This window comes from Camelina sativa, chromosome 12, assembly GCF_030686135.1.
Source record: "Camelina sativa cultivar CO46 ecotype springtype chromosome 12, ASM3068613v1".
In the NCBI taxonomy this organism is placed as follows: Eukaryota; Viridiplantae; Streptophyta; class Magnoliopsida; order Brassicales; family Brassicaceae; genus Camelina; species Camelina sativa.
Genome location: NC_141891.1, coordinates 5507686 through 5531487, shown reverse-complemented (window position 1 = coordinate 5531487; position 23802 = coordinate 5507686). Strand labels below are relative to the sequence as shown.

General features: G+C 37.8%; 10 protein-coding genes and 4 non-coding genes across 16 annotated transcripts; 3 read left to right on the top strand and 11 right to left on the bottom strand.

Moving 5' to 3' along the window:
• Positions 1–89: 89 nt before the first annotated feature.
• LOC104730395 (small ribosomal subunit protein eS30z/eS30y/eS30x) lies at positions 90–1007 on the bottom strand. Its single transcript, XM_019234117.2, has 3 exons — positions 886–1007; positions 650–787; positions 90–311 (listed from the first exon to the last, which is right to left on the bottom strand). The coding sequence occupies exons 1-3, from the start codon at positions 887–889 to the stop codon at positions 265–267; spliced, it is 189 nt and encodes a 62-aa protein (XP_019089662.1). The 5' UTR covers positions 890–1007; the 3' UTR covers positions 90–264.
• A 953-nt stretch (positions 1008–1960) lies between these two features.
• LOC104730394 (large ribosomal subunit protein eL31z) lies at positions 1961–3098 on the bottom strand. 2 transcript variants are annotated; one of them, XM_010449556.2, is made up of 3 exons: positions 2987–3098; positions 2740–2855; positions 1961–2340 (listed from the first exon to the last, which is right to left on the bottom strand). In XM_010449556.2, the coding sequence occupies exons 2-3, from the start codon at positions 2820–2822 to the stop codon at positions 2061–2063; spliced, it is 363 nt and encodes a 120-aa protein (XP_010447858.1). In that variant the 5' UTR covers positions 2823–2855; positions 2987–3098; the 3' UTR covers positions 1961–2060. The 2 variants fall into 2 exon arrangements, with proteins under 2 accessions (XP_010447858.1, XP_087335618.1); XM_087479492.1 differs by having other exon boundaries at positions 2983–3067.
• Positions 3099–3157: 59 nt separating this feature from the next.
• LOC104730393 (uncharacterized) lies at positions 3158–5094 on the top strand. The gene is made up of 7 exons (XM_010449555.3): positions 3158–3677; positions 3799–3884; positions 4082–4160; positions 4269–4328; positions 4425–4546; positions 4662–4733; positions 4835–5094. The coding sequence occupies exons 1-7, from the start codon at positions 3300–3302 to the stop codon at positions 4935–4937; spliced, it is 900 nt and encodes a 299-aa protein (XP_010447857.1). The 5' UTR covers positions 3158–3299; the 3' UTR covers positions 4938–5094.
• Positions 5095–5230: 136 nt separating this feature from the next.
• On the bottom strand, positions 5231–6991 carry LOC104730391 (large ribosomal subunit protein eL28y). Its single transcript, XM_010449554.3, has 4 exons — positions 6863–6991; positions 6586–6747; positions 6121–6284; positions 5231–5517 (listed from the first exon to the last, which is right to left on the bottom strand). Exons 2-4 carry the CDS (start codon positions 6731–6733, stop codon positions 5398–5400), a joined length of 432 nt encoding a protein of 143 aa, XP_010447856.1. The 5' UTR covers positions 6734–6747; positions 6863–6991; the 3' UTR covers positions 5231–5397.
• Positions 5602–5698, bottom strand: LOC147930199 (small nucleolar RNA R24). Its single transcript, XR_015576702.1, has one exon. It is a non-coding gene; the product is annotated as a small nucleolar RNA R24 (small nucleolar RNA).
• On the bottom strand, positions 5762–5858 carry LOC147930198 (small nucleolar RNA R24). The gene has a single exon (XR_015576704.1). It is a non-coding gene; the product is annotated as a small nucleolar RNA R24 (small nucleolar RNA).
• LOC147930197 (small nucleolar RNA R24) lies at positions 5916–6012 on the bottom strand. The gene has a single exon (XR_015576703.1). It is a non-coding gene; the product is annotated as a small nucleolar RNA R24 (small nucleolar RNA).
• Positions 6992–7036: 45 nt separating the features above from the next.
• On the top strand, positions 7037–7108 carry TRNAP-UGG (transfer RNA proline (anticodon UGG)). The gene has a single exon. It is a non-coding gene; the product is annotated as a tRNA-Pro (tRNA).
• Positions 7109–7260: 152 nt separating this feature from the next.
• On the bottom strand, positions 7261–9216 carry LOC104730390 (F-box/LRR-repeat protein At4g29420). Its single transcript, XM_010449553.2, has 2 exons — positions 8704–9216; positions 7261–8528 (listed from the first exon to the last, which is right to left on the bottom strand). The coding sequence occupies exons 1-2, from the start codon at positions 9158–9160 to the stop codon at positions 7627–7629; spliced, it is 1359 nt and encodes a 452-aa protein (XP_010447855.1). The 5' UTR covers positions 9161–9216; the 3' UTR covers positions 7261–7626.
• A 70-nt stretch (positions 9217–9286) lies between these two features.
• Positions 9287–10665, top strand: LOC109124775 (small ribosomal subunit protein uS8my). Its single transcript, XM_010449552.3, has 3 exons — positions 9287–9567; positions 10003–10163; positions 10262–10665. The coding sequence occupies exons 1-3, from the start codon at positions 9336–9338 to the stop codon at positions 10358–10360; spliced, it is 492 nt and encodes a 163-aa protein (XP_010447854.2). The 5' UTR covers positions 9287–9335; the 3' UTR covers positions 10361–10665.
• Positions 10666–10839: 174 nt separating this feature from the next.
• LOC104730388 (uncharacterized) lies at positions 10840–15146 on the bottom strand. Its single transcript, XM_010449551.3, has 7 exons — positions 14701–15146; positions 14469–14601; positions 14272–14375; positions 14013–14184; positions 13771–13908; positions 13478–13676; positions 10840–13378 (listed from the first exon to the last, which is right to left on the bottom strand). Exons 1-7 carry the CDS (start codon positions 14739–14741, stop codon positions 11040–11042), a joined length of 3126 nt encoding a protein of 1041 aa, XP_010447853.2. The 5' UTR covers positions 14742–15146; the 3' UTR covers positions 10840–11039.
• Positions 15147–16169: 1023 nt separating this feature from the next.
• Positions 16170–20211, bottom strand: LOC104730387 (putative LRR receptor-like serine/threonine-protein kinase At4g29180). 2 transcript variants are annotated; one of them, XM_010449550.2, is made up of 11 exons: positions 20031–20211; positions 18693–19733; positions 18404–18614; positions 18252–18323; positions 18078–18158; positions 17850–17998; positions 17528–17763; positions 17320–17443; positions 17169–17231; positions 16891–17080; positions 16170–16694 (listed from the first exon to the last, which is right to left on the bottom strand). In XM_010449550.2, the coding sequence occupies exons 1-11, from the start codon at positions 20110–20112 to the stop codon at positions 16349–16351; spliced, it is 2595 nt and encodes an 864-aa protein (XP_010447852.2). In that variant the 5' UTR covers positions 20113–20211; the 3' UTR covers positions 16170–16348. The 2 variants fall into 2 exon arrangements, with proteins under 2 accessions (XP_010447852.2, XP_087335537.1); XM_087479411.1 differs by having other exon boundaries at positions 18404–19733.
• Positions 20212–20558: 347 nt separating this feature from the next.
• Positions 20559–21790, bottom strand: LOC104730386 (phospholipase A2-gamma-like). Its single transcript, XM_010449549.2, has 5 exons — positions 21591–21790; positions 21468–21507; positions 21254–21373; positions 20986–21159; positions 20559–20802 (listed from the first exon to the last, which is right to left on the bottom strand). Exons 1-5 carry the CDS (start codon positions 21666–21668, stop codon positions 20636–20638), a joined length of 579 nt encoding a protein of 192 aa, XP_010447851.1. The 5' UTR covers positions 21669–21790; the 3' UTR covers positions 20559–20635.
• Positions 21791–22047: 257 nt separating this feature from the next.
• Positions 22048–23667, bottom strand: LOC104730385 (phospholipase A2-delta-like). Its single transcript, XM_010449548.3, has 6 exons — positions 23424–23667; positions 23277–23316; positions 23062–23181; positions 22771–22944; positions 22331–22509; positions 22048–22249 (listed from the first exon to the last, which is right to left on the bottom strand). Exons 1-5 carry the CDS (start codon positions 23499–23501, stop codon positions 22346–22348), a joined length of 576 nt encoding a protein of 191 aa, XP_010447850.1. The 5' UTR covers positions 23502–23667; the 3' UTR covers positions 22048–22249; positions 22331–22345.
• Between the last annotated feature and the right edge of the window lie 135 nt (positions 23668–23802).

Here is a 23802-nt window from a genome sequence, read left to right as displayed (position 1 = left end):
GGAGTATGTACTTAGCTCGGGAGTAAACAGTGATTATAGAATTGCAATATCAGGTTGCAAATGTAATGAACATCAGTTGAAGAAAACAAGGTCAAAAGTCTGATTTGATTGAGAAATGAAATGAGAAAATTACATTGTCTATAGATATTGCAGAACTCGACTAACCAATGATCCATCACCAAAAAAAACAAGTCATTAAACGAGACAGCAAAACAAAAGCAAAATGCAAAACTTCTCGAGCTTCATCCAGTGATCGATCATCATCTACTTCTCAGAAGAGTTGGGTCCTCTCTTCTTGCCAAATCCAACAACTGCATAAGATGAAAATAAAAGAGGAAATCAAATTCCAAATTCTCTCATTAAGAAAGAATCTCTAAAAACGTATACAAACATACACACATTACAGATTGATACTCTTATGGAAATGTTTCAAGAATCACTAAGCATATCTCAAGAGCTAATTCAATTCTCAAAACCATAAGAACACTGAACAACATACACAAGTGTTATAGTAGACACCATAAGAACTAGTAACTTTGATTAATCAATACAGAGGGAAACAAGCTCAACTAACTAACTAACTAACTAACTAACTTAACAACCCAGATTACAGATTCTAAGACAGTGAAAACGGAAAAAATAATATTACCGGCGGTGACGAAACGGCGATTGTGTTGCAACCTTTTGTGAGCACGACCACGTGGCTTCTTCTTCTTATCCTGTTTAGCCACTTTCGGGGTCTGACCTCTCACCTTACCGGCACGAGCCAACGAACCGTGTACCTTACCTAATCAATCCATCAATTCCAAACACAAAAACATCAATTAAACATCAATCCCACAGAAAATGGAATACAAAAACAGTTCAAGAGTAAGTCTTTCTTACCCATGATTCTTCTGACGACGGAACTGGAGCTCTGTCTCTCTCTCTCCGGCTTTAAGGTGGGCGGCGATTAGGGTTTTCTCTTGAGTGATATATTTAACCGAGGAAGACGATTCTGTACGGATACGGCCCATTCCTGATTTATCAATGGGCCTAAATATTATCATTTAGAAAGCCCATAAAATAAAAATAGTAAGTCCAATTTTAACTTCTCGTTTTTACAGATTTACCGGAAGTTGTGGTTTCGTCTATGAGGAATTCATAGAAAAGAAATTTAGACTAGACGTACGATGTGCCTTGGTTTCTGAACCATTTGAATATGAAGGTCATGAGCATCCCTTGTTCCTAGCTTTAAAGCCAAAAGAAGAAGACGCGGCAGTCTGTCAAATCTGCCAACAAAGTAATGATAAACTTTCTTATTGTAGAAAACTAAATTGCATCGAATGCGATTATACTATATGTTTCAAGTGTGCTACCTTACCATACAAGGCAATGTATAAGCATGATACACATTCCCTCACATTTTACGAATCAGAAGCGGCAAAGGATCATTCAGAGTGGTGTGATGTATGCGAAAGAAAAATAGCAGATTCAACAACAAAAGGGTTCTATTCGTGTGATGACTGCTGCAACACTCTTCATGTTGATTGTTTACTTGGGAAAGACATGTACATGAAACCTGGTCAAATCGTGAAGGATAGGTGGGAGGTCTGGTCATTCATATTCTTCGCAACAATACTTTGTCTCGGCCATTTTGCGAAAGGTGTGACAACCGTTGTCGACACAACAAAGTTTTCAAAGGGCTGCGATTTGAAAATTTATTTTGTTCTCTGTTTTGTTCGCAACCGTTGCTTTTGGGGTAAAATATCATCTCCAGTAGCTTTGCCATCTTCTTCGTTTTCTCAAGTTTACTTGGCTATCTCCATCTCCCATATTGAAGCTTGTAGTCTTTTTTTTTTGTATGATTAAAATATATTGTCCTTTGGTTTTTTGTTTGTTGGTTTGGTCGCCAAATGGAATAAGTTCATAGATTTATTTTAACAGGACTAAGGTAAGAAAAAAGTCAAGCCATGAAAAATCTATTAAAAAGTAACTATATAACTTGAATGATAAAATATCTTGTCCTTCATGTGTAGTAAGGGATGAAACAAGAAGCTGCAATAGTAAGATAAGCAATTTCATTCGTCTTCTTCGATGACTTTGGTTCCCAAACCAGACAAACCTTCAGCTGGGATCTCAGCCACAGTGACGAGTGAGAAAAACTCTTCCTTCGCATCTTCATCATCGTTCCTCTTGCGGGCAACACGCACTCTGATTCTCCTCGGTGGACCTCTGATTCCTTTGCTCCATATCTGCTTGTTAAGCTTCACATCAACTCTTACATCTTTTGTTCCCATGGCTTTCTCTGAGAACTTCCTGATCTCCTTAATGGCATTGGGTGCCTTCTTCTTGAAAGTGCTGTTCATATAAACCCACGACACATCATTTGTAACTTGTACGTACCAATCAGAAGAAGCTAGTAACCCTATCATTCATTGCTTTAGTAATTAACCACAGAAACAGAGATGAACGTATACATTATGTATACATAGAGTTCTACTTCTACATATTGAATTGACCATATAACTAAATTTAGAAGTCCAATGATGCAATGATTCTTCAGACAGTCCTACATATATGGAATTGAGCTACTCCAAATCAGCAATTCAATAAAGACACACTAAAATCACAATACATAAGCAGCATTCCAATCTAAATAATGAAAAACTAGGATAAATGCAAGCTCATGATTTCACCAAAAACACACACAAAAATGAAAACTTCACATAAAAAATCTAAGATTGTGAATGTTATTACCAGCTATGGAGACGCCTGTGAAGATTGATAGTGTACTCCCTTGTAACCACCTCCTCCTTTCTCCCTTTACCACCTTTCTCCATTATACTCTGTCACTCCTCACTTCAGCTAAGCCCCTGCAAATTCGTGTAAAGCTAAATCACTCCAACACATTTCATATCTATAAATCAATATGTCTCAGCATTTCTTATTATAAACAGCACAAACTCAACACGAGAAATCAACAATCAATCTCAGTAGTACCTACCTTTCGCGCCGTGACAAGAACGGAGATGGACAGTGAACAACAGAGAGAGAAAGGAAAAAAATCAAACCCTATAAAACCCTAATTTGTAAGCTTTCGTCTGGAACTGTCCTACGGATCAATTTTAGGCCCAGTGGGCTTTGTATTAATATCCATAGACAGTAATCTGATTTTGCAACATCAGCTTTAATATTCCTGTACGCTGACGTTCACCGTAAACTACGATAAACCCCTTCACTTCATCTTCTCCAAAACCCGTGTTAGCTCTCAAAAGCTACTTGCAGAAACTCAGAGACGAAGTGAAGAAGATTAAAAAATGTTAAGATTTCAATGCTCTCTTCACCTTATTCAGCCTTCCATGGCGAAGAACAACAACCACTCGAATCTATGCTTATACAATTTGCCGCCGTTTCGGGCCACCGGCACGATTCCGGCACCGAAGGTCCAGGGAATACGTGCGAACTTGTCTAGGAAGAGTGGGAAGTTACGAGTAAATGGTCTGGATCGAGAAATGGAAGAAGATGTGATAGAATTTGAAGAAGATGAAGAAGAAGAAGAAGGAGAGGATGAGTTCACGGCGAGGAAGAGAGGCGTTTACGGAGCGAAGAAAGAAGATATAAATTACGATAAAGACCCTGAATTCGCTGATATTCTCGGAGATTGTTTAGATAATCCAGATAAAGCTCAAAAAAAGGTAACAAAGTTTTGATCTTTGATATATATGGATCTTAAATTGAGAAGCTTGTTGAGCTTAAACTTAGAGTAGCCTTTGATTTTGAAGTGGGTTTAGTATCATCAGTGAACTCTTTTTGTAGATGGAAGAGAGATTGAGGAAGAAGAGGAACAAAATTATTCACACTAAGACTGGTTCTGCAACTTCGATGCAGGTGTCGTTTAACAAGTGAGTGGCCTCAGATTGTTTTATTCATTTCGTTGCTTTGAAGTTGAAAGTGCTTATATGTGATTCTCTTGCTTGCCCATTTGATTGATCTGGTAGGTTAATAGTTTTTGATATCACTGCCCTGATCTTCTATGTCATTGTATTTTTGGTGTTCTATTGATGTCTGTTAACTCTCTTGGTTTTTGTTGCTTTGTAAGATTTGAGTATTCCAACTCATACATGTGGATGGAGTTTTACAATGCACCACTGGATAAAGACATTGCCTTGATCACTGATGTAATCCCCTCAAACTACATCTTAGCATTTACCACTATTCTGAGAATATTGGGAAAGCCTGAACAAATCTCTTGTGTTGATTTTGTATTGATGGCTGTAATTTTGTAGACAATCCGTTCCTGGCATATCCTTGGACGACTTGGTGGATACAACTCCATGAATATGCAAGTACGTCTCTTATTGAGGAAGTCACAAACATTTATCTACTCAGCTCACACTATATAAGCATATGAAGCTGATTTCTCTTTTGCCCTTATGATGCAGTTATCACAAGCACCACTGGATAAGAGGCCAAACTATGATGCTATCCTTGGAGCTAATGTAGAGCCTACCACATTTTATAACATCGGGGATCTTGAGGTCCAAGACAACGTTGCTCGCATATGGTGATAACTCTTATTATCCTAAAACGTTTTTTCTTCAAGTCCTGTGGCTTTGGATTGTCAAACGTTTGTTGCTTTTGCAGATTTTCTTCTCTAACGTGAATAATGGTTTTCACAGGCTTGATATTGGGACATCGGAGCCGTTGATTCTTGATGTTCTGATAAATGCATTGACGCAAATTAGCTCAGAGTGAGTCCAGTTCTCTCTCTCTGTCTGTTGGCTAAAAATGTTTTTAACCGGTTCAAAATTGTGGAAGCGCTAACGTAGGAATAATGTATGTTTATGTCCAGTTATATCGGGATAAAGAAACTTGTGTTTGGTGGATCTGAGTTCGAGAGCTGGAAGGAGAATATGACATCCGAGGAATCTGGTTTCAGAGTCCACAAGATTTAACATCTTACATTTATACATAATCCCTTTAGATTTACATCTGTTTCAGAAATCAGAAGCTACAAGTTTCAACACTTTCTATATGTTGTATGTTTTTTCTTAGATAACATTTTCTATAGCTAGACGTATAATCATATACACCATGTCAAATTGGGGTGCACATTGACATAGTTATGATCAGATGACGACAGACTTGCCAGTTACTACTACATGGCTTGGTTTAAACATTGCAGTACATGTAACTGAAAGGCAGCAGCAAATGATAGTAATTCAGAATTAGTTTAAACATGATCATATTAAGAATACTTTTGAACTTCATTAAGTGAAACAAAAGATGACAAGGGATGGTGGTTTAAGCAAAACTCTCAACTGTTCAGGAAAAATCTTAACCTACAAGCTGCTGTCTGAAACTCTCAATGGCTTACAACAAGCTTTTATAGAAGGTGAAATAGTGGTGAATTCTTCAAGCTTGTCTGTTTCTCCTCTTGGGACCAGATTTGGCGACTCTAAGACCTTTGCTGATAACGCTGAGCCGAGCAAGTGCTGCCTTCTTCAAATCAGGCCTGTAGTAGTTGTCCACCACCTGTATAGAGTAGACAATAAAATGATTAGCACATCAAAAACATAAACACAAACAATTTGAGATAGTGCACAGAAAAAAAAAGATTTATCTCAGAAGCCAAGCGTAACAATTATATTTCATAGAAGAAATACCCCACAAAGGAGTACCTCTTCTTACGTGTTAGCTTTCTCATCACAGATAATATTTGTCACAAAAAAAAAAGGCAAGACGAAAAACTAGATTAAAAACATTAACTAAAGAAGTTTTAGCTCAGAAGCCAAGCGTAACAAATGTATTTCATTGAAGAAACACCCCACAAAGGAGTACCTCTTCTTACGTGTTAGCTTTCTCATCACAGATAAAACTTGTCAAGAAAAACCAAATTAAAACACTAAATTGAAAGAAATAGCTAAGAAGTTTTAGCTCAGAAGCCAAGCGTAACAAATGTATTTCATTGAAGAAATACCCCACAAAGGAGTATCTCTCCTTACGTGTTAGCTTTCTCATCACCGCTCATCAAACCTATGAACCATTACCAATCCTCAATTTCCAAATACCCCAACAAGTATAGAATCAAATACAGCAGACCCTCTACATTCACTTAAAAAGAAAGTGAGTAAATACCTGGTTGACAACAGCTTTGGTCATCCTCGGGAACTCCTTCTTGAGGACAGACTTGTTAACAGAGAGCTTAGGCTTGTTTTGTCTCTTTGTCTTGGTGGTTCCGAGTACCACACCTTGGTCCTTGTCAGCAGCCTGAATGGTCACTGTCTTCTTGTTTGCCAAACCTGTAATCATATCAAAAAGACTACAAATTAAAATAAAGTCTACAGATTCTTATACAAATTCAATCACATAACATCAATAAACAAGCAAATATCCAACGAAAAGATACAAACTTTACAAAACTCTACAGATTTCAATTTCAATCTAGCAAACTCAACCAATTCAAGAATTCACTAATTACATTTCGAGAGACTTAACATATGCAATGACTTGTGTAATGTGTTCATATAAGCAACATTCTACCACACAGATTCAGAATAAAACTTGACATAAGTCTAGAGTGAACAAGAGTTGAATCAATACCAGAGTGCTTGTAAGAGTTGAGGTTGACGAGGTTGTTTCTCTCTTTGCTGAACTGAACCTTAGCGTTACCTCTGCCGAACTGCTTCACCAAGAAACAGTTGTTCCTCTTTACGATCTCCCAGACCAGCTGTCCTGGAACTGTTGCCATTTCGAGCTCCTTCACTAATTATTCAAAACGAAAATGTCTATTAACACAAAATATATGAAACGATCAATCAAGGGATTAAACAGAACGAAGAACGACCTAATGCTTAGCAAAGGGATGATCCAAGCTCACCTTGATATTCGCAGACCTAGATGACGGCGGAATAGAGAAGAGAACGAAACTCGTGCCGGAGTTAACCTTATGACGATGAGTAAACTATATATACACTCTCTACAAAACCCTAATTTAGTTCTACGAGGCACTAACTATAGGTAATAAATAGTTAAACGAGCCAATTCATCAAATGGGCGTTTGGTCTAGTGGTATGATTCTCGCTTTGGGTGCGAGAGGTCCCGAGTTCGATTCTCGGAACGCCCCTTTTAATATTTTATTTTTGTGCCAATAGACTTTGTCTCCTCACCCTTTTGCTCTTTAGTAGGTCGATTCTCGGAACATCTTTGCATCCGTTAGACTTAAACTAAACAAATACAAATTATCAACAAACACAATTCTCTCACCAGAGAAGCAAATCCAAAAAATATGTTTTTATACGTTGAAGCTATAGAATATAGATCTTACATGGTTACGAACTCTATATTTGTATACAAACTCTATATTGCAGTTTTAGCACAACAAATGGAAAACTTTCACACATCAAATCAAATTCTTTGTTACCATCATCGTCATCATCAGAAGTATATACAGAAGAACTCAAGTTTCAGACTTGAATCCTATATCCTAGGCGCTATCAGAGAGCCACATATCTTCAGTCTCATATCTTAGGCGCTATCAAATGGAAAACTTCTACACATCAAATCAAATTCTTCGTTACCATCATCGTCATCATCACAAGTATATACAGAAGAACTCAAGTTTCAGACTTGGAATCCTATATCTTAGGCGCTATCAGAGAGCCATATATCTTCACCTCCTTCAGCCCATATTCCCCATTTCCATCTCACTCTCGGGTTACTCATCATACACGCTGAGATCAGATTGGTTCTTACTCTAGGGTCTTTGTCCTGGTGAATCATCAGTCTCATATCTGTCAAGCCTCTGTAATTATTAAGCATAGACCTGATGAAAGAAACTGTTTGATGAACATCCGTATGATTTGACGACTGAACACGTGCTGTTATTAGCTTCAAGCTATTCGCTCCCTTCATATGTACTGGGCCTTTGCTTTGGAAATGGGTTTCGAAATCTGACCAAGTCTTGGGACTCAAACTAAGAGAAACGACGCCAGGGAATGCTTTGAGGAGTATTCCCAGTCCAAGTTTTTGCCTTTCAGATTGTTCTATAGACTTGACTAAATCCACTGCAAGCATTCTGATCTTGTTGCCAAAATGAGTGTTTCTGATTAGCCTGTATATGTCAGGAGATTTGAGCTCTAAAGAATTCAGATCTCGAAACTCCCCGAAACAAAAACCTTTAGCGTCCTCAACAGAAAAAGTGAATTTCACCAACTTGGGCGTTTCAAGGAGAAAAGATTTAGGCTTGCTGCATCTTAGCTCGAGTTCAAGGAGGTTTGGCGCCACTATAGCCATGGACCGTGGAGCATTCGACACAGTCCAATGACAACTCTTTAGGTGCAGTAAACGTATTCTCGGTTCATTCAACCCTCCAACACCAATCAAATTTAACACATGAAGAAAAGGGAAACACTCATTGACCTTCTCAAGATTCTCATCATCGAGTCTGATGAACTCGAGTGTCAAATGTCTTAGATTAGGCATCTGAGTCATTCCAACAACTGAGAGCCATGCACTCTTCACCTCTAGTTTCACTAACTTACTACCTGCAATATAGAAATAGACTTCAAGATACACATCCATTACAACTGCATTTACTCGTTCCTTTAACAAGCCGTTATATCATACATCATCATCATCATCATCATCATCATCATCTTTGCTTAAGAATCTAAGATTGGTTCCTAATGAAAACGTATTGCAAACGAATCCGAAACTTACAGTTTGAAGAAACGAGCGCCAAAACATCTGACTTCCTCCAGCAAGATTGAAGCCAGAAATCAGAAATTGACAACATCTCCAGGTCATCACAAACCCTAGGCAACCACTCCTTCACGAATTCGACATCGGTAAGGTACAAATCTTTGAGGTCATCTTCATTCAAGTCGTCAAACGACATTCTCTTAAGCGCATCATCGACCCCGACTGAGATCGAGCGAATGTTAACAGAATCATTGATCAGGCTCTTGAAGATCGTTTTGAACGGTGTGACGGTTGGTGTGACGGCGATGGGACGCGATTTGAAGAACCGGGACAATGTGCAGATGAGATTCACGGTGTGAATTTCACGCTTGAGAGAGTTCATTGTCTTGGACGCGACTCGGCATCGAGCTATGGATTCGGAATCGTTGAGTCGATTCAGAATGTTCACCAAGAGCTCTGGAGGTAACTCGTCCATTGGTTTGTTTTTGTTCAATTTGGGAATTGAAAAAGGATGAAGAAGACGAAGGAGAGAACCAGAGTTATTGAAATGTAAACGTACGTGTGGTTAAAGCCCGCACGTGTTAAAAGTGAAAGACTAAAGTACCCTTACGAATTCTGGGAAATAACAAAAGTGTCACTCACCCTTATTGATGAGTCGTCGTCGTTCTAGAAATTGGGGTTTTGTAAATTTCTCCGATTTGTGTAGCGTCGGGTTTTTTCGACCGGAGAGAGAGAGAGAGAGAGAGAGAGAAATGGGGAGGAGGATTTTGAACGATGCGTTGAGGACAATTGTGAATGCGGAGAGACGAGGAAAAGCTTCGGTGGAGCTCAAACCAATCTCCACCGTTATGTCTTCCTTCCTCAGAATCATGAAGGAGAAAGGTGAAAATTTTCTCCCCTTTTTGTTTTGTAATTTGGTTCTTGACTCTTACCCATTTCCCAGTTTTTGCATCTGAAGTTGGTCAATTCATTGATACAAGATTTAGTTTTTCATTTCGTCCGTTTCACTGAGTGATGACATTGTGGAGTGAAGGATCTAGTTCTGTGATTTAGTTTAATTCTTTCGAAGCTTGCAAAAAAGTTCCTGAGGTTGTTAGGCTTAACAAATTGTGTTATTGGCTAGTGGTGAAGGCTTTTTTTGCTCCCAAGTTTATGTTTTTGCTTCTATGATGCTATTTAGTGGTGTGCTTTGCTTTGTTCTGTTTTATGTAATATTGCTTGATAGTGATTTTGGATTGGTTAGCTTTACATGTTACAGAGTGTTTGATGGAATCGGCTTTGCCTTTACAAAATGTTTCCTTAATAATGCTAATGTAGGTTATATCAAGAACTTTCAAGTCTATGATCCACATAGAGTTGGTAGAATAACAGTTGATCTGCAAGGGAGGGTTAATGACTGCAAAGCTCTTACCTATAGGCAAGACGTTAGGGCCAAAGAGATTGAGAAGTACACTGAACGCACACTTCCTACACGTCAGGTTTGTTCGTTTTCTCTCTCCCTCCCTATCCAGGTATGCAGCTAAATATCATTACTTTTAACAAAGCGTAACCTTGTTGATTTGTTCCATGTACGTAGTGGGGTTATGTTGTAATCACAACCCCGGATGGAATTTTGGACCATGAAGAAGCAATCAAACGGAATGTGGGTGGTCAAGTTCTTGGGTTCTTTTACTGAGTAGCTTAAGCTAGCACATGGCAAGAACCTTCTAGTGTCAAAAGGATTCAACAAATGTTTGAAATTTCGATCCTTCTTCCTGTTGCTTTTAGTTTTTGTAACTTGCATATTGCCTTTGAACAGGCAATTAGATAACACATATGTTGCTAAGTTCAAAGATCTTGTTGTTATGACAACATTTTCTTTAGCTCATCTTTTGGACGAGAAATTTGTTCTTCCATAGCTATCTATCAGAATAATCTATATATGCAGACAGGGTTACGGATATCTGTCAAAATGATTCAAGAAAGTTTGAAATTTCGATCCTTGTAACATCTTTTTCTTCTGGTTTTTGTTTTGGTATCTTTCTTGCATGTCTTTGAACAAATTGGCAATGAGAGAACACATTTGTTGTTATATTGAAAGATCTTTTCATGACAAACATGTTATTCTCTTATTATCATTGCACTATATACCATCGCTGTTAGTCCACCAAAATATATGACAATAATCTGATTATATATGACAAGGAAGCCAAACATGTTATACAAAAGAAATGAAATACTTCAAGGCAAAATGTTATGCTCAGGATACGAAAATTAACTTCAATCTACAAGCAAACAATCAAAGAAAAGAATGAGCGCTAATAAAACAATGAGTATGTATATATCAACAGGCGGGAAGAATGAGTAGAAGAAGTTCAGCGACGAAGAGCCCCAAGCTTGGCAAATATGTCGTCGTAATCTGGGAGTTTGGGATGAACATGGCTAGATTTCTCCTTTGCCGGAGGTTCTGGCTCAGGTGATGTCACAGTTTTGGGAGGAGAGCTTGAAGAAGCTGACCCTTCTTGCTTAGCCAATGACTTGGCCTCTGGAGTTGGCTTTGGAGAAGATTCTCGATAGTGAGAGACTTTTCCAGTTTCTGGAAGAGAGCTTGAAGAAGTAGCTGATCCTTGTCGCTTAGCTGCTGGCTTGGCCTTTAGACCTGGCTTTGGAAGAGATTCTTGATAGTGAGAAGCTTTGTCGGTTTTTGGGAGAAAGCTTAAGGAAGAAGCTGCTCCTTGTTGCTTAGCCAGTTGCTTGGTCTCAGGAGTTAGCTTTGGAGGAGATTCTTGTTCGTGAGAAGCTCTGTCAGTTTTTGGAAGAGAGCTTGAAGAATAGGCTGATACATGTTTCTTAGCTAGTGGCTTGGCCTCAGGATTTGGCTTTGGAGGCGAATCTTGATCATCAAAGACTGTCTCAGTTTTCGTGGTAACCAGAGATGATCTTCTCTCCTGTCCCTTTGTTCTTCGTGAGATGGAAATAGAAGGCTTGGTTTGGGTGCGTGCAGCATCTCTACCAAATTCTCTCTCATCTTCATCGTCACTAGATATTGAGTGAATATATGAGGCAGAAGCAGAGGCAGGGGTGGTCTTGTGGATCCTCCTCTCTTGACTTCTGGTGGAAACTCGGGTCGGAATCTTGTTCTCCGTGTCCTCATGGCTGACGCGCGAATGTAGATGTGTTGGCTGAGTTCTTGACTCAGTTTTTTTATCTTGATATCTGACAGAATTTATCTCCGGAAGTTCCGTCTCTGATTCATCATCACTAGAAAATGAAGCTGGAGGTATATAGCTTGGTCTTTTGTCCGTGTTGCTTGCTCTCTGAGTGTTAAGTTCTTTCCTGTCTGTCTGAAAAGAAGAAGACCTCGATGGATCAACTACTGTTGGGACATGCTCTTTAACAGATTTAGACCATGTCTTGTCTCTTGGCGGACTCATTCCATAAGATGGGAGAGTTGTTTCATTCTTAGTTCCAGCGGCTAGAGGTTCAATCCTAAGACCTGTAGGAGTCTCTGAGTCGGATACTTCCTGTATCTTGGAATCATCTCCTTCGTCTTCGGAGTCTGAGGGGAAAAAGTAGCGTCCTAGATCATCAGGAACATTAGACTTTGGGGACTTAAGAGATTTCAGCTTCGGGCTTTCTTCTACATGTCCTGAAAATTTTCCTTTGTTTTTCAGATTGTCTTCTTCACTTTCAGAATCTCGGTCATAGTCATCAAACATTGCAGACGGCTTAGGCTCATGCAGAGAAGCCGGAGGACTTGTAGGACCATCATCAAATATAGGAGGCTTCTCCTTCTCAAGAACCTGTGAGGTTGAGGCTGAGCTGGTTTGTCCCATAGCCTTGTCTCCTTCGAAGCTCCATGAACTTGTCTCTGTTGGCATATGATCAGGTGTTTTGCTGCTACTGCCGAGCAAAGAAAATCCTAATCCTTCTTCTGGTTCATCATGATAAGCATCCTCTGTGTCAAATTGAGGTTTATCGAAAAACGAGCTATAGTCATCAAAAGCTGGAGCAACAACAACATCAGGACCATAATTGCGACTCTCTGTATCTTCATCTTCAACAGTGCTCTGAAATCTGTCTTTTTCCAAGATACTTGGTGAATCGATATGGTCCGAGGCAGTTACATCATAGTCATCAGATAAATTGCTTGACTGTGAATGTGATGAAGCATGACTTGACTGTTTCTTGAGCAGAACACCTTCTGAATTGCTAAGGTCTAAATCATCCACACTTGGCTGCTTCTTCTCTCCACCCATTTTAGCAAAAGAATCGTTCGGCCTCATCTCCAATGAGTTCTCCCGAGAACGACCTCTCCTCCATGAAGCATTTTCTGATAGCTCATCAACATTCTTCTTAGAAGATTCTGCCCTAGTAGTAGTAGATTGATCTTCTTGCATGTTACTGCTTCTTAACATCTCTTCCTTACCAAAACCTCCGCCTTGCACATTTGAGCTACTTCGACTATGTGGGGGATTGTTTCTTAAACTATCATAAGAGGATGAGTTCAGCGACTCTGTTGAATTATGCATTGCCATCATCCGTTCTTTACTTGAAAGCTCAGCAGCTGCACGTGCAGCAAAACTCGCTCTTTCTGCAGATTCAGCAGCTGCACGTGCAGCACTTGTTGCATCAACAAATTCTGTTTCCCATGGAGATGAATCCCCATGACCTGGATTGGGATGTCTGTGTTCTCTACCGTCAGTTCTACCTCCTGTATTAAAACAAATGACGATTTGTTTTAATCTAACGGTCAGCACAAACAAAGAACGACGAAAAAACAGAAGGAACATCAAAGATATGAAAAACTAACCAGACGGTTTTGGGTCTTGATGATAGTAATCAGCTGTCTTCCCAATGTTGAAATCAGTAGATGTAGTGCGGCTTGAAGATCTTCCATCAATGGCATATGAATTCTGCGACACATTGACAGTCGTAGCTGGAGCTTGAAACTCTGGAAGTTGATTGTTTTGGATTCTTGAAGACTGAGAGTGAGAGGAACTTGCTCCACTCTGCTCAAAGAAATCGAAAAATGCTAATGAGGAAACAGATACTAGAAGGTGAAAGTAACATCAGCAATATTGAACTGAAAAATATACTACTAACCGCTAATACAGTTTCCTTTGGATCTGATTCAACCAAAGATTCTGCTTCCCAAGTTACATTATGCTGCGCAGCAATATCCGTCAAAATTTTGTTCTTCGTTGGACCATCAGGAGCTTTAACAGACAATTTATCCACCAACTAAACATAAAGAGACAGAGAGAGTCTCATAAGCAATCACACCTCTCTTAAGTCTTAATACAAACAGCGCAAGAAAAGAAGAGAACACCGTTACAACCACTTACCAAACGACTGACACCAGAATCAGGTTGCAAACCAATAGCAGCTGAAACAAAATCTTTCCCATACTTTGCAGAGAACTGCTTAACAATATCTGAGAGTTCTGAAACATCTGTTAACCTTTGAGAAGCGTACAAGACACTCGCCACAGCTTCCTTAAGATCATTAGGGCAAGTCCTGAAGTAAGATAAGAAAACAATGATCAAACACATATAACACAATAGAACAAAAAGAAACAAACACAAATAAACTTTTTTAACTTACTTTTGAGAGTCAATGACACCCAAACGAGCAACAAGAAGTTCACAATATATACTAACGAGCTCATAAGCAGCTACAGTCTTCTCTTCTCTCACCACATGCTCCACCTGAGAGAAAGTATAATAAGCATTTCACAATCCATGACTCAAAAATCACATATTTTCATACAAACAAATGAAAAAATTTGATTGCTTGCTTACTCGAATTTGAGCTGTCTGGGTTTGGCCGGACTCGAGCAATTGAGCCAATTCTCTTCTTAATTGTTTAATCTGTGTATCCTTTTTGTTCTTCAGTATTTTCAGGCGTGACGCCGCCATTTGTAAAGCAGTTTTGCTTCATTATTGAAAAAACATGAAAAAACAAATCACAAAATCATTCAAAACAAACCCAGATTGTATCATTCCTCCGGTAATGTGAACAAACTGAATTTACCATTTAGCAGGCTTAAAACTTCGATGAAGCACCTTCTTCATTGATCAGAGAAACGAAAGATGAAGCCTTTTAAGGTCTGGGGAGTCTCTGAGTACACAATTGAAACGAAAAAAATCAAGGGCTTTTTTAGGGTTTTTGTTTAAGAGGATCAGATGAAAATGTTGTGATCTGAGGAAATTGGACCTTCTCTCATGACCCGAAGAAAAGTATCAATTTTGGAGAAGAAGAAGATGAATTAGAGATAGGAGTAAAAAAAAAAAAAATTGACTTTTTTGGGTAAACGGTTAAATAGGTGTTGAAGATTTTGATCACGCGTCAATATGACAAACTAATGTAAGAAAAAAAAACTCGGAAAAAAAAAACGAAAAAGACATGTATGTCACATGTGACATGTTGCATGTCGACAGAAGAAAAATAATAATAATCATTTGGAATTAAGTGATTTCTCTAAAATTTACAAATCTTATGTTATTTAATCATGGATTTTTTAAAGTCAGCTAAAATCTACTGTTATTAAAATGATGATTTAAAAATCTATTTTAAAATCTACTATTATTCAAAACAGTTTGTAGATTTGGATTTTAATAATTTTTAGAGATTTTGGAGAATTTGAGAGAATTTATTTAGTTAAAAATACAGAAATCCAAATTTCATGGTTTTAGGTGATATTTAATTTTTTTTTACTATAAATCATATCAACTTCTCTAAAATTTATTAAAATTCCAAATTTTCTAAATCTCATAAATTTCAATACACCCCTAAATTTCATCATTTCATGATATCCATATCTTTTTTGTCTAAAAGGCAAAATTATACTCCATCCGTTCTAGTTTAACTGTCGTTTAAAGTTTTTGCACACAAATTAAGGAAACTATTAAATTTTATGTTTTGCTCTTCATTAATATATTTTATAATTTTTCATTAGTTAAAACTTTAAAACAGCAGGGATAAGATTATAATATTCATCAAACATCTGCATTGAAAAACTAAAACGATAACTAATATGAAACAAAATTAAATCCTAGAACGACAACTAAATTAGAACGGATGGAGTATTTTGTATCGGTTTATCACTAGATCACGATTTATTTAATTGTTATAAATAAAGATCGAAGAGTTAGTTGGTCACATGTTTCTCATCCATATTTTATTTTGTCTTTAAATATGAAGACACCGACAAAAAGATATTTGAAATACCATAAAACCAAAAATTGCGAAACATAGCATCATCTCTTGTTGTAATTAATTAGGTTTTCAATACAAAAAATATCGAATATTTATACTCTGTATCGTTTATCCTAAATTCATCAAAAATAACCCGATTATAATAAACTCTATTCATCGCCTAAGTATCGAAAAGTTCACTTGTTGGGATGCATGTACACGCCGAAGCAAGGTTACATTTTATCACAAAACAAAGCATGTTTACTTATATTAGTAAGATTTTTACGGAAACGACAACAAGAAACTATAAAACGAAAAAAAAATTGAGTAAGAACTCTTTAGAAATTACTGTCAATCATATATGAATCAGGCCATACATTATACAACACAACAATGTATATAGAGCATAAAGTGATCAAACCTCTCTTTTAATCAATTTTGGTTAGTCCTACGTACGTACTTCCATTATCTCTTTCACTAGACACTAGTGGCTCTGTGGCTCTCGATCCAGCTCGGCGGCTAAGCATTGTTTCAGCTCCGTTACGATCTGGTTCATTGTTGGTCTACTGGATCCTCTCTCTCTGACGCAAGACATTGCGATCTCTACAAACTTCCAGGCTGAGTCCTCCGAGAAGTCGCCGCGAAGTAGCGGATCCACTATACCGTCTAGTTCTCTGGCCTCGAAGAACGGCCAAACGTAGTGAACAACGCTGATATTGTCTCCTTCTTCGGTTTTGATGATGGCTCGCTGGCCAGTAATGAGTTCAAGAAGAACGACCCCAAAACTGAACACGTCGCTCTTCTCGTTCAGCACGAATGTTCTGTAGTGTCTGTCACCACAAATCTGATTTGTTTAGTTTATAAGATATGATATTGTTGTCCACTTAAATTGGTTATAATTTTTGCTAAACTGAAAAAAGGGTTTTGAACTGAATTGGCCAACCCTAGTTTCAGTATTACCCCTGGTTTGTGATACTACCAGCCAGACCGTGTGATCCGTAGAGTGTATAAATTAAAGGAACTTACTCAGGATCAATGTAGCCTGGAGTTCCCATGACGGTAGTCACGGCGTGGCTGAGATCGTCCTCAGGGAAGACCTTAGAAAGGCCGAAATCAGCAATCTTGGCTTCCAAGTTATCGTTCAATAGGATGTTTGCTGTTTTAACGTCTCTGTGTACTATTGCTGGCCTGCACCCATCGTGCAAATACTCCAAACCTGCCAAGGCGAAAGAAAACTAGGTGTTAACAACTAAGCCAGGTTTGGTTTGTAGTTAAAAATCAAGGATGTCAAAACTAAGACCAACCTTGAGCAGAGTCTATGGCTATATGGAGTCTCTTTTCCCAGCTAAGATCTTCTGCATTCTCACCTGCATGTCCGTAGACATAACACCGATGACGGTGAGCTCATAGGAAGCAACAATTGGTAACAGAGAAATAGAGAGAGATGAAGATTACTTGAAAGATAAGCTTGCAAGTTGCCGTTGGCCATGTACTCGTAGATGAGAGCCATACTGCGATCATCGCAATATCCAACAAAGGAAGCTAAATTGCGGTGATGCACTGTCAAAAGAAGCTCTGCCTGCAAACATTTTACACTTAAGCAACCATATAAAACAACAATTTCCAAAATATATGATCATATTTTTGATGTTCTTTAGATTACCTCGACTTGGAATTGGTTAGAAGCCCTGGATGATGATGATGACTCTTTAGGTTTTCCCAGTGAAGAATCGTTGATCATCTTTACAGCAATTTTAGTCCCATCTTCAAGGGAACCGAGATACACAATACCAAACCCTCCTTTACCAATCACTTTATTGAAGTTGTTTGTAATGCTAGAGAGCTCATTATATGTGAATCTTCTCTTCCCTGAAGGCAGGAGTGGTCCTATATAGGCACCTAAAATCAAAACATTCGTTTTTCTCAGCAAAAATCTGACTTCAAATTTATTAACCGCGCGTGAAGTAATAAAATTCTAACCTAACCTTTTTTCCTTTGCCTTAGTATGATCCATATGATAACTAAGACAACAATGAGAACGATTACTGATGTCCCTACGGCTATTGGTACGACCATGTTGTTCTTCTTCTTGTCTTGACATGAACGTGAGGTACAAATGTTTTGATCATCCACACTGGAAAACAGAGGAAATCACAAGATTCATAGAGAGTGCTTGTGTTTCAGTAACTTTTCTGTAAAATGCTAGATGTTACCTGAGTGCAAGTAGACCAGCCTTAAATTTTTTCATAAGAGAATTTGGAATAAACCCAGTAAAATTGTTTCCTTTCAAATTCCTTGCAACACAAAAGAAAAAAAAAATGTCAAGAGGCAAGTTCACTATTAAAATAGACCAAGACTATATATCTATATATTCTGTGGTCACTTACAGAAGTTTCAAATGTTTTAGATCCGCCAAAAACTCAGGTACATTTTGTTGTAGGTCGTTGTTAGATAAATCCCTGAGTAAAACAATGCATTAGTCTTTTATAGTTGATGTGAATAACAGTGGTGGAAAGTGTCAATGTATTTGTATACTTACAATGACTCAAGAAGAGAGAGATTTCTAAATGCCAATACTATTGGTCCTTGTAATCCGCTTGAGCTAAGATTCAGGGACTTGATTTGATGATAACTATTAGTGCTGTAACTGCATCCAATACCTTCCCAAGGGAATAGTCTTGGGGAGCAAGGATCACCACTCCAAACCTTATTCACTTTATACGTTTCTTTTATGCTTTCTATGGCATGAACTGCATTAACAAAATAAAAATAAAAAATGTGAGTTTTAGTAGCAATCTTACAGAGTCCAAGTAGAGATGGAAACACACCATCATCAGTTCTGGTGTAAAATTCATCTAGAGATTGTACTGTGAAGATCTCAATAGCATTGAGAATTGGTGGAAGCGTTGAATCTGCGGTCTTCTGAAGAGAAATCAAGTGATCATTACCAGAGAAAGCTATTGGATTAGATAACGTCATTGAATACTTTGAAGAAGGAACAAAAGAATTTTCAGAAACAGGGGAACCATTCCACAAAATCTTCATCTTTCTAGTCTCATTACTCTCTAGCGCCTCGAGTTCCGCAAAGTAAAGATATGCGTAGAACCGAGCATTTGGATCGTCAGATGTCCAGAACAGTTCCAACGGATCATCATCGCTTTTAGGCGAAGCAGCTGTCTTAATAACTTCATCAGGCGGCGAATAACCGTTCTGAAAAACATCGATATAGGCGGATGTTACAATCGAGTTCCAAGAGATATTTGAGGAGTATGGAGACCAAATACGATCGAATCTATCGTTTTGGTACCGTCCTGTTCCGTTTAAATATCCAATGTCCCATCTTTGATAGAGTACCAATGAGACATTTCTTCCAAATTCAGTATTATAGATTGAGCTGTTCACAGGCCGGAGCTCCAAGCCTGAAATAAAAGGAGTTCCTTTACCTTTGTTCACAAGGCAAACATATGTTGTCTCTGACTCTGCAAAGCTTAAAATCTCTTTTATGACTTGGTCAGAAGCATTCTTGAACTTCACTGTCGACCAGAAATTCACGTTTACATAGAGATCAAACTCAGGCAAGGCTTTTTTACCATCGTAGTTTCCATACATAAACCAAGCTCTGATGAGATAAAGGTTCCCTTTTCCTGGAAAAGTTTTTAAGGTGTAACAGTTTCTGTTTCCTTGAGGGAATGCTCTTACTTCAGCAAGAGTTGACGGCAAAACAGGGTTTTTCGGATAGCCGTATTCTTCAGAGACGTTGAAGTTTACGCCAGTAGTTATGAAGGCATCATCGGAGACGTAAGTGATTTTGGCCATAGTGTCTTCAGGGGTTTCGTAAGGAGGTATGCCACAATCGATGTTGATGTAACCTGTGGATCAGAGGAGAAGAAAGGGAGATTACTTACAACACAAGCTAAAATGTTAATGACGTTTGAGAAAGTTTTTAAAGCCAACTTCATTTCACAAAATTTAAACACCTTCAAGAACATGGGCCAATTTATAATCAAACAACAGAGAGAACAGAGGATTTATGATTACTTGCAACACAAGACATTGTATTAGACTTTTGACTAAATTTACAAGACAGGTTTTCTCGATTCTATGTTTTGAGTTTCAATCACAAACTCAAGGTTTCTTTAGTCTGAACAGAGAGGAGAAAAGGAAACCTGATCGGCCTTGGCCGTGAACTACAATGGTGATGGCAAGGGTAAAGAAAATGCCGAAAAAGAGAGAGTGATTAGCCCTCATCTTCTCCGATCCTTTTTGTTTTTGTTTTCAGAAGTTCTTCAGCTTATCATCGTCAAGAATAAAATAGACAACGTGCGACTAAGATAACAGAAACATTAAAAGTACAAAAGTCTACTCTTTATGTTATTAGGCAAGGGTTTTGTAGACTTTTCTTTCATCGTTGGCCCAGTGGCCATATATATACTTCCCACTAAGGTGAGGAAGACAACCTGGATTTTATAAGATAGATGGCAACAGAGGTGGAGTTACCACTTACCCCCACATGTTCCTCTATAAAGTCCTGTTTTTAATAATTGAAATACATATAATTTATAGATAAAAAAATGGTGAATGTTCTAAAATAGTCACGTTTTGACTTTTGGTGAAGTTATTTGTGATGTGATTAGCAATGTAGCATTCAAAATACATAGACTAATTCATTGATAACCAATTGATTTTGATCCGTGTGAAAGAATACGAAGTCTATTTAATGACTTTTCTATAACCATGAAGTTACAGATTTTACAAAGTTGATAGAACATGATCAAAAAGTAGAAGAGCTCATATTTAAAGAAGCATAGACTTTGGAGCCTTCTTTTGTTTGAAGGCCTTCATTTATTCCAAGGCCAGCCTTGATGTCCACTTTACTCCTTGAGAGATCCACCTCCACGAGAGGCTTGCTTCCGAGCATGGGAGGTTTAAGGATATTACCTGAACACAGATTATTCACAGTAAGTACTCTAATCAGAAATGTCACAATGTAACAGAGAGTCATTTGGTTTCATCACTAGGACTAGCTTATATACTCATACCGTTGTAGTGGCAAACAATTTAATGTCCCATAATCACAGGTTCAATATGAATATATCGGAGCTTCAATGTCAATACAATTACCTATTTTACTGAAGAAAATGCCGTAATTCATTCCGTTGTACACGGTTGGTATCACTGTCGAATAAGGGCATTGCTCGGAGAATCCAATCTTTTGACCGTTAGATTTTTTGATTGATCTGCTTAGCTTGTTTACGCAACGTATGAACTGCTTGTGACAGTTAACGTAAATCATACCTGAAAAAAAATTCCATAATTGATTATCAAATACTCAAAATGATATCCTGTTTTACAACTCAAGAATGAGCTTTCTATTCTTGATTGGTTTTACCTTTTTGATCAACACAATTGTCATGTGTCATACAACAAGCATCAAGACCATCACAAGGTTTCTCTCCAGGACATCCATAGTAACCTATCCCACAATACTTCCCATATCGAATGACGAGACCTGAAGAAACAGAGAGATGGGGTTAAGAAAAACAGATCATGCACTAAGTTAGTTTTTCTCCAAATTTCAAAAGAATGCACACAAATCATCTTACTGTTGCAGTTCTGTACAATGCACGTTTTGCTGCACTTCCCCTGTCATTTGTGATTCAACCCATCAGAAAAAAGGTAACAATAAAGACACAAAACATGAACAAAGAACAGTAAGTACATATAACCTCGCTGTGAACGACGGCGAAGAGGAGGAAGGCGGTTAAGCCGGAAGCAATACGTGCCAAAGCACCGCCGCAAATCATCTCTCCCCCGTTAACGTTTATGGGTTTTGACTTGTGTTCTTTCAAAAATTTCTGTCCCAAACTATATTTGGGTCTCTTTTATAATGGAAGATCCCATCGTTGGTGCTCCTGCTTTCTCGTCCCTTCTGTCTCTCTCTATTTTATGTACACAAATACTAAAAAAAACTGAAGCAGTTTCATGATTTACACCCTAACAAATCTTCAGTTTCTTTTTGGACGTTCCTTATCCATAATAAGAACTATTATTATTATTGACGTTAAAAACAGAGGATCATTTTGGTGTAATCTATCAGATGTTACGTATAGATTGCTGTTTTTGACAATACTAATTGAAATATCTTGCAGTTGACAATAACACAAGTAATAATCACAAATATAATGAAACAACAAACTTTATGTTGATTATATATATATATATATATTAATATATATCAAAAAACCATAGTTGAAATTATTTCTCTACATTATATTTCCTATATAATTATATGAATTTCTTATAATAAACACACATCTAGAGTGAAATAGAAACTAAAGTAATATGTAGATGGACACAAATCCATTCACTGCTATTTTGTTTTGACCTGAAAATAATCATTTGACCATTAGAAAACAAGGTTTACGAATTTACAAAGTTGAGAGATATATATAGAGTTATGAGTCACCTTATAAGCTGATGATCAAGAAGGGGAAGGGTTCATTGGAACAGAGACTTTGGAGCCTTGTTTTGTTTGAAGGCCTTGCTTTGTACCAAGGCCATCCTTTGTGTCCGCTTTACTCCGAGCGAGATCCACCTCCACGACAGACGCGGGCCTTGCTGGCGGCTTAGGTGTAATGATGTTACCTGCGCAAGATTATTCGCATCTTATCGGTATTTAACTGAATTAAGCGATTTGCACTTTAACATCAGAAGACAGTATAGTAAAGGGTTTATAATCAGCAATGTCACAAACAATGTAACATAAGTCATATGGTTGGAAGTTTTGAACACTACCAGCTTATTAGTTTACAAGTGATTCTCATAATGAATTTATAGTGACAAAAGGTTCAATGTCATAAATCACAGGTTCAATATGAATAAAACAGAGCTTAATTAGTTACTTACCTATTTTACTGAAGAAAATGCCGTAATCCATTCCTCTGTACACGGTTGGTATCACTGTCGAATAAGGGCATTGCTTGGAGAATCCAACCTTTTGGTTATTAGATTGTTGGACTGATCTTTTTAGCTCGTTTATGCAACGCTGAAACTGCTTGTGGCAGTTAACATAAGTCATGCCTGCAAAAAAACCAGATGCAGCAGTACATTCTCAGAATCCAATATCTAATAGATTTGTAGTTAAAAGATGATCATTTCATTTCAATGTCCCTCTAAAGATATTCTTGATTGGTTTACCTTTTACAGTAACACAATTGTCATGGTTCATACAACAAGTATCAAGATCATCACAAGGTGGCTCTCCAGGACATCCGAAGTAACCTATCCCACAATACTTCCCATATCGAACACTGAGACCTGAAACGGAGATGGACCGAGACAGATGAGCTGGTTTTGCTTGAGAAATGCTCTTTATATTCAAAGGGTATGCATAAGAAAAACGATAAGCTCACCGTTGCAGCTCTGTGCAATGCAGGTTTTGCTGCACTTCTCCTGTCATTTAGATTTAACCAATCAGAACAAGATAATATCATCGTCTTGACATTACCATAACTCACAAACATGAACAAAGAACAGTAAGAATATATCTATTCATCAACCTGGCTGCAAACGACGGCAAGGAGGAGGAAGAAGGTTAAGCTAAATCCGACATTTGTCAAAGCACCACCGCGAATCATCTTTTTATCTTTGGCTGTTGAAGTTTCTGATTTTGGCTTGTGCTTTTTTCAAATTCTGACACCAAAACGTATAATTGTGACTCTTTGAAGTGGAAGTTCTCATTGCTGGTCCTCCTGCTTTCTCGTCCCTCTTCTCTCTTATGTACCACAAAGACTTGAAAAAACAATAAGTTTCATATTTACCAATCAAATCTTCATATTTTATCAAAGAAAAATGAAAATTCAGACGTTAACTGATTTTTAGTGAGACATGTTACAATATAGATTGCATAAATATGGTTCAACTTTTCTATCAAACAAA

Coding starts and splice junctions, on each gene's coding strand:
- LOC104730395 (XM_019234117.2), bottom strand. Junction 312..649: donor TCGCCGTTTCGTCACCGCCG/GTAATATTATTT, acceptor CATCTTATGCAG/TTGTTGGATTTGGCAAGAAG.
- LOC104730394 (XM_010449556.2), bottom strand. CDS start 2,822: ATGGAGAAAGGTGGTAAAGGGAGAAAGGAGGAGGTGGTTACAAGGGAG. Junction 2,341..2,739: donor CACAGGCGTCTCCATAGCTG/GTAATAACATTC, acceptor TTATATGAACAG/CACTTTCAAGAAGAAGGCAC.
- LOC104730393 (XM_010449555.3), top strand. CDS start 3,300: ATGTTAAGATTTCAATGCTCTCTTCACCTTATTCAGCCTTCCATGGCG. Junction 4,329..4,424: donor ACAACTCCATGAATATGCAA/GTACGTCTCTTA, acceptor CTTATGATGCAG/TTATCACAAGCACCACTGGA. Junction 4,547..4,661: donor GACAACGTTGCTCGCATATG/GTGATAACTCTT, acceptor TGGTTTTCACAG/GCTTGATATTGGGACATCGG.
- LOC104730391 (XM_010449554.3), bottom strand. CDS start 6,733: ATGGCAACAGTTCCAGGACAGCTGGTCTGGGAGATCGTAAAGAGGAAC. Junction 6,285..6,585: donor CAACTCTTACAAGCACTCTG/GTATTGATTCAA, acceptor ATATGATTACAG/GTTTGGCAAACAAGAAGACA. Junction 5,518..6,120: donor CCAAAGCTGTTGTCAACCAG/GTATTTACTCAC, acceptor TACTCTATACAG/GTGGTGGACAACTACTACAG.
- LOC104730390 (XM_010449553.2), bottom strand. CDS start 9,160: ATGGACGAGTTACCTCCAGAGCTCTTGGTGAACATTCTGAATCGACTC. Junction 8,529..8,703: donor GGCGCTCGTTTCTTCAAACT/GTAAGTTTCGGA, acceptor TCTATATTGCAG/GTAGTAAGTTAGTGAAACTA.
- LOC109124775 (XM_010449552.3), top strand. CDS start 9,336: ATGAGTCGTCGTCGTTCTAGAAATTGGGGTTTTGTAAATTTCTCCGAT. Junction 9,568..10,002: donor CAGAATCATGAAGGAGAAAG/GTGAAAATTTTC, acceptor ATGCTAATGTAG/GTTATATCAAGAACTTTCAA. Junction 10,164..10,261: donor GCACACTTCCTACACGTCAG/GTTTGTTCGTTT, acceptor CCATGTACGTAG/TGGGGTTATGTTGTAATCAC.
- LOC104730388 (XM_010449551.3), bottom strand. CDS start 14,741: ATGAAGAAGGTGCTTCATCGAAGTTTTAAGCCTGCTAAATG. Junction 14,185..14,271: donor GGTGTCATTGACTCTCAAAA/GTAAGTTAAAAA, acceptor ATCTTACTTCAG/GACTTGCCCTAATGATCTTA. Junction 13,677..13,770: donor CAAAGGAAACTGTATTAGCG/GTTAGTAGTATA, acceptor TTCTTTGAGCAG/AGTGGAGCAAGTTCCTCTCA.
- LOC104730387 (XM_087479411.1), bottom strand. CDS start 20,112: ATGAGGGCTAATCACTCTCTCTTTTTCGGCATTTTCTTTACCCTTGCC. Junction 17,444..17,527: donor CTAACCAATTCCAAGTCGAG/GTAATCTAAAGA, acceptor AAATGTTTGCAG/GCAGAGCTTCTTTTGACAGT. Junction 17,081..17,168: donor AGCCATAGACTCTGCTCAAG/GTTGGTCTTAGT, acceptor TCGCCTTGGCAG/GTTTGGAGTATTTGCACGAT.
- LOC104730386 (XM_010449549.2), bottom strand. CDS start 21,668: ATGATTTGCGGCGGTGCTTTGGCACGTATTGCTTCCGGCTTAACCGCC. Junction 21,374..21,467: donor CATTGTACAGAACTGCAACA/GTAAGATGATTT, acceptor CTGTTTCTTCAG/GTCTCGTCATTCGATATGGG. Junction 21,160..21,253: donor CAATTGTGTTGATCAAAAAG/GTAAAACCAATC, acceptor ATTTTTTTTCAG/GTATGATTTACGTTAACTGT.
- LOC104730385 (XM_010449548.3), bottom strand. CDS start 23,501: ATGATTCGCGGTGGTGCTTTGACAAATGTCGGATTTAGCTTAACCTTC. Junction 23,317..23,423: donor TTGCCGTCGTTTGCAGCCAG/GTTGATGAATAG, acceptor TCTAAATGACAG/GAGAAGTGCAGCAAAACCTG. Junction 23,182..23,276: donor CATTGCACAGAGCTGCAACG/GTGAGCTTATCG, acceptor TCTCCGTTTCAG/GTCTCAGTGTTCGATATGGG.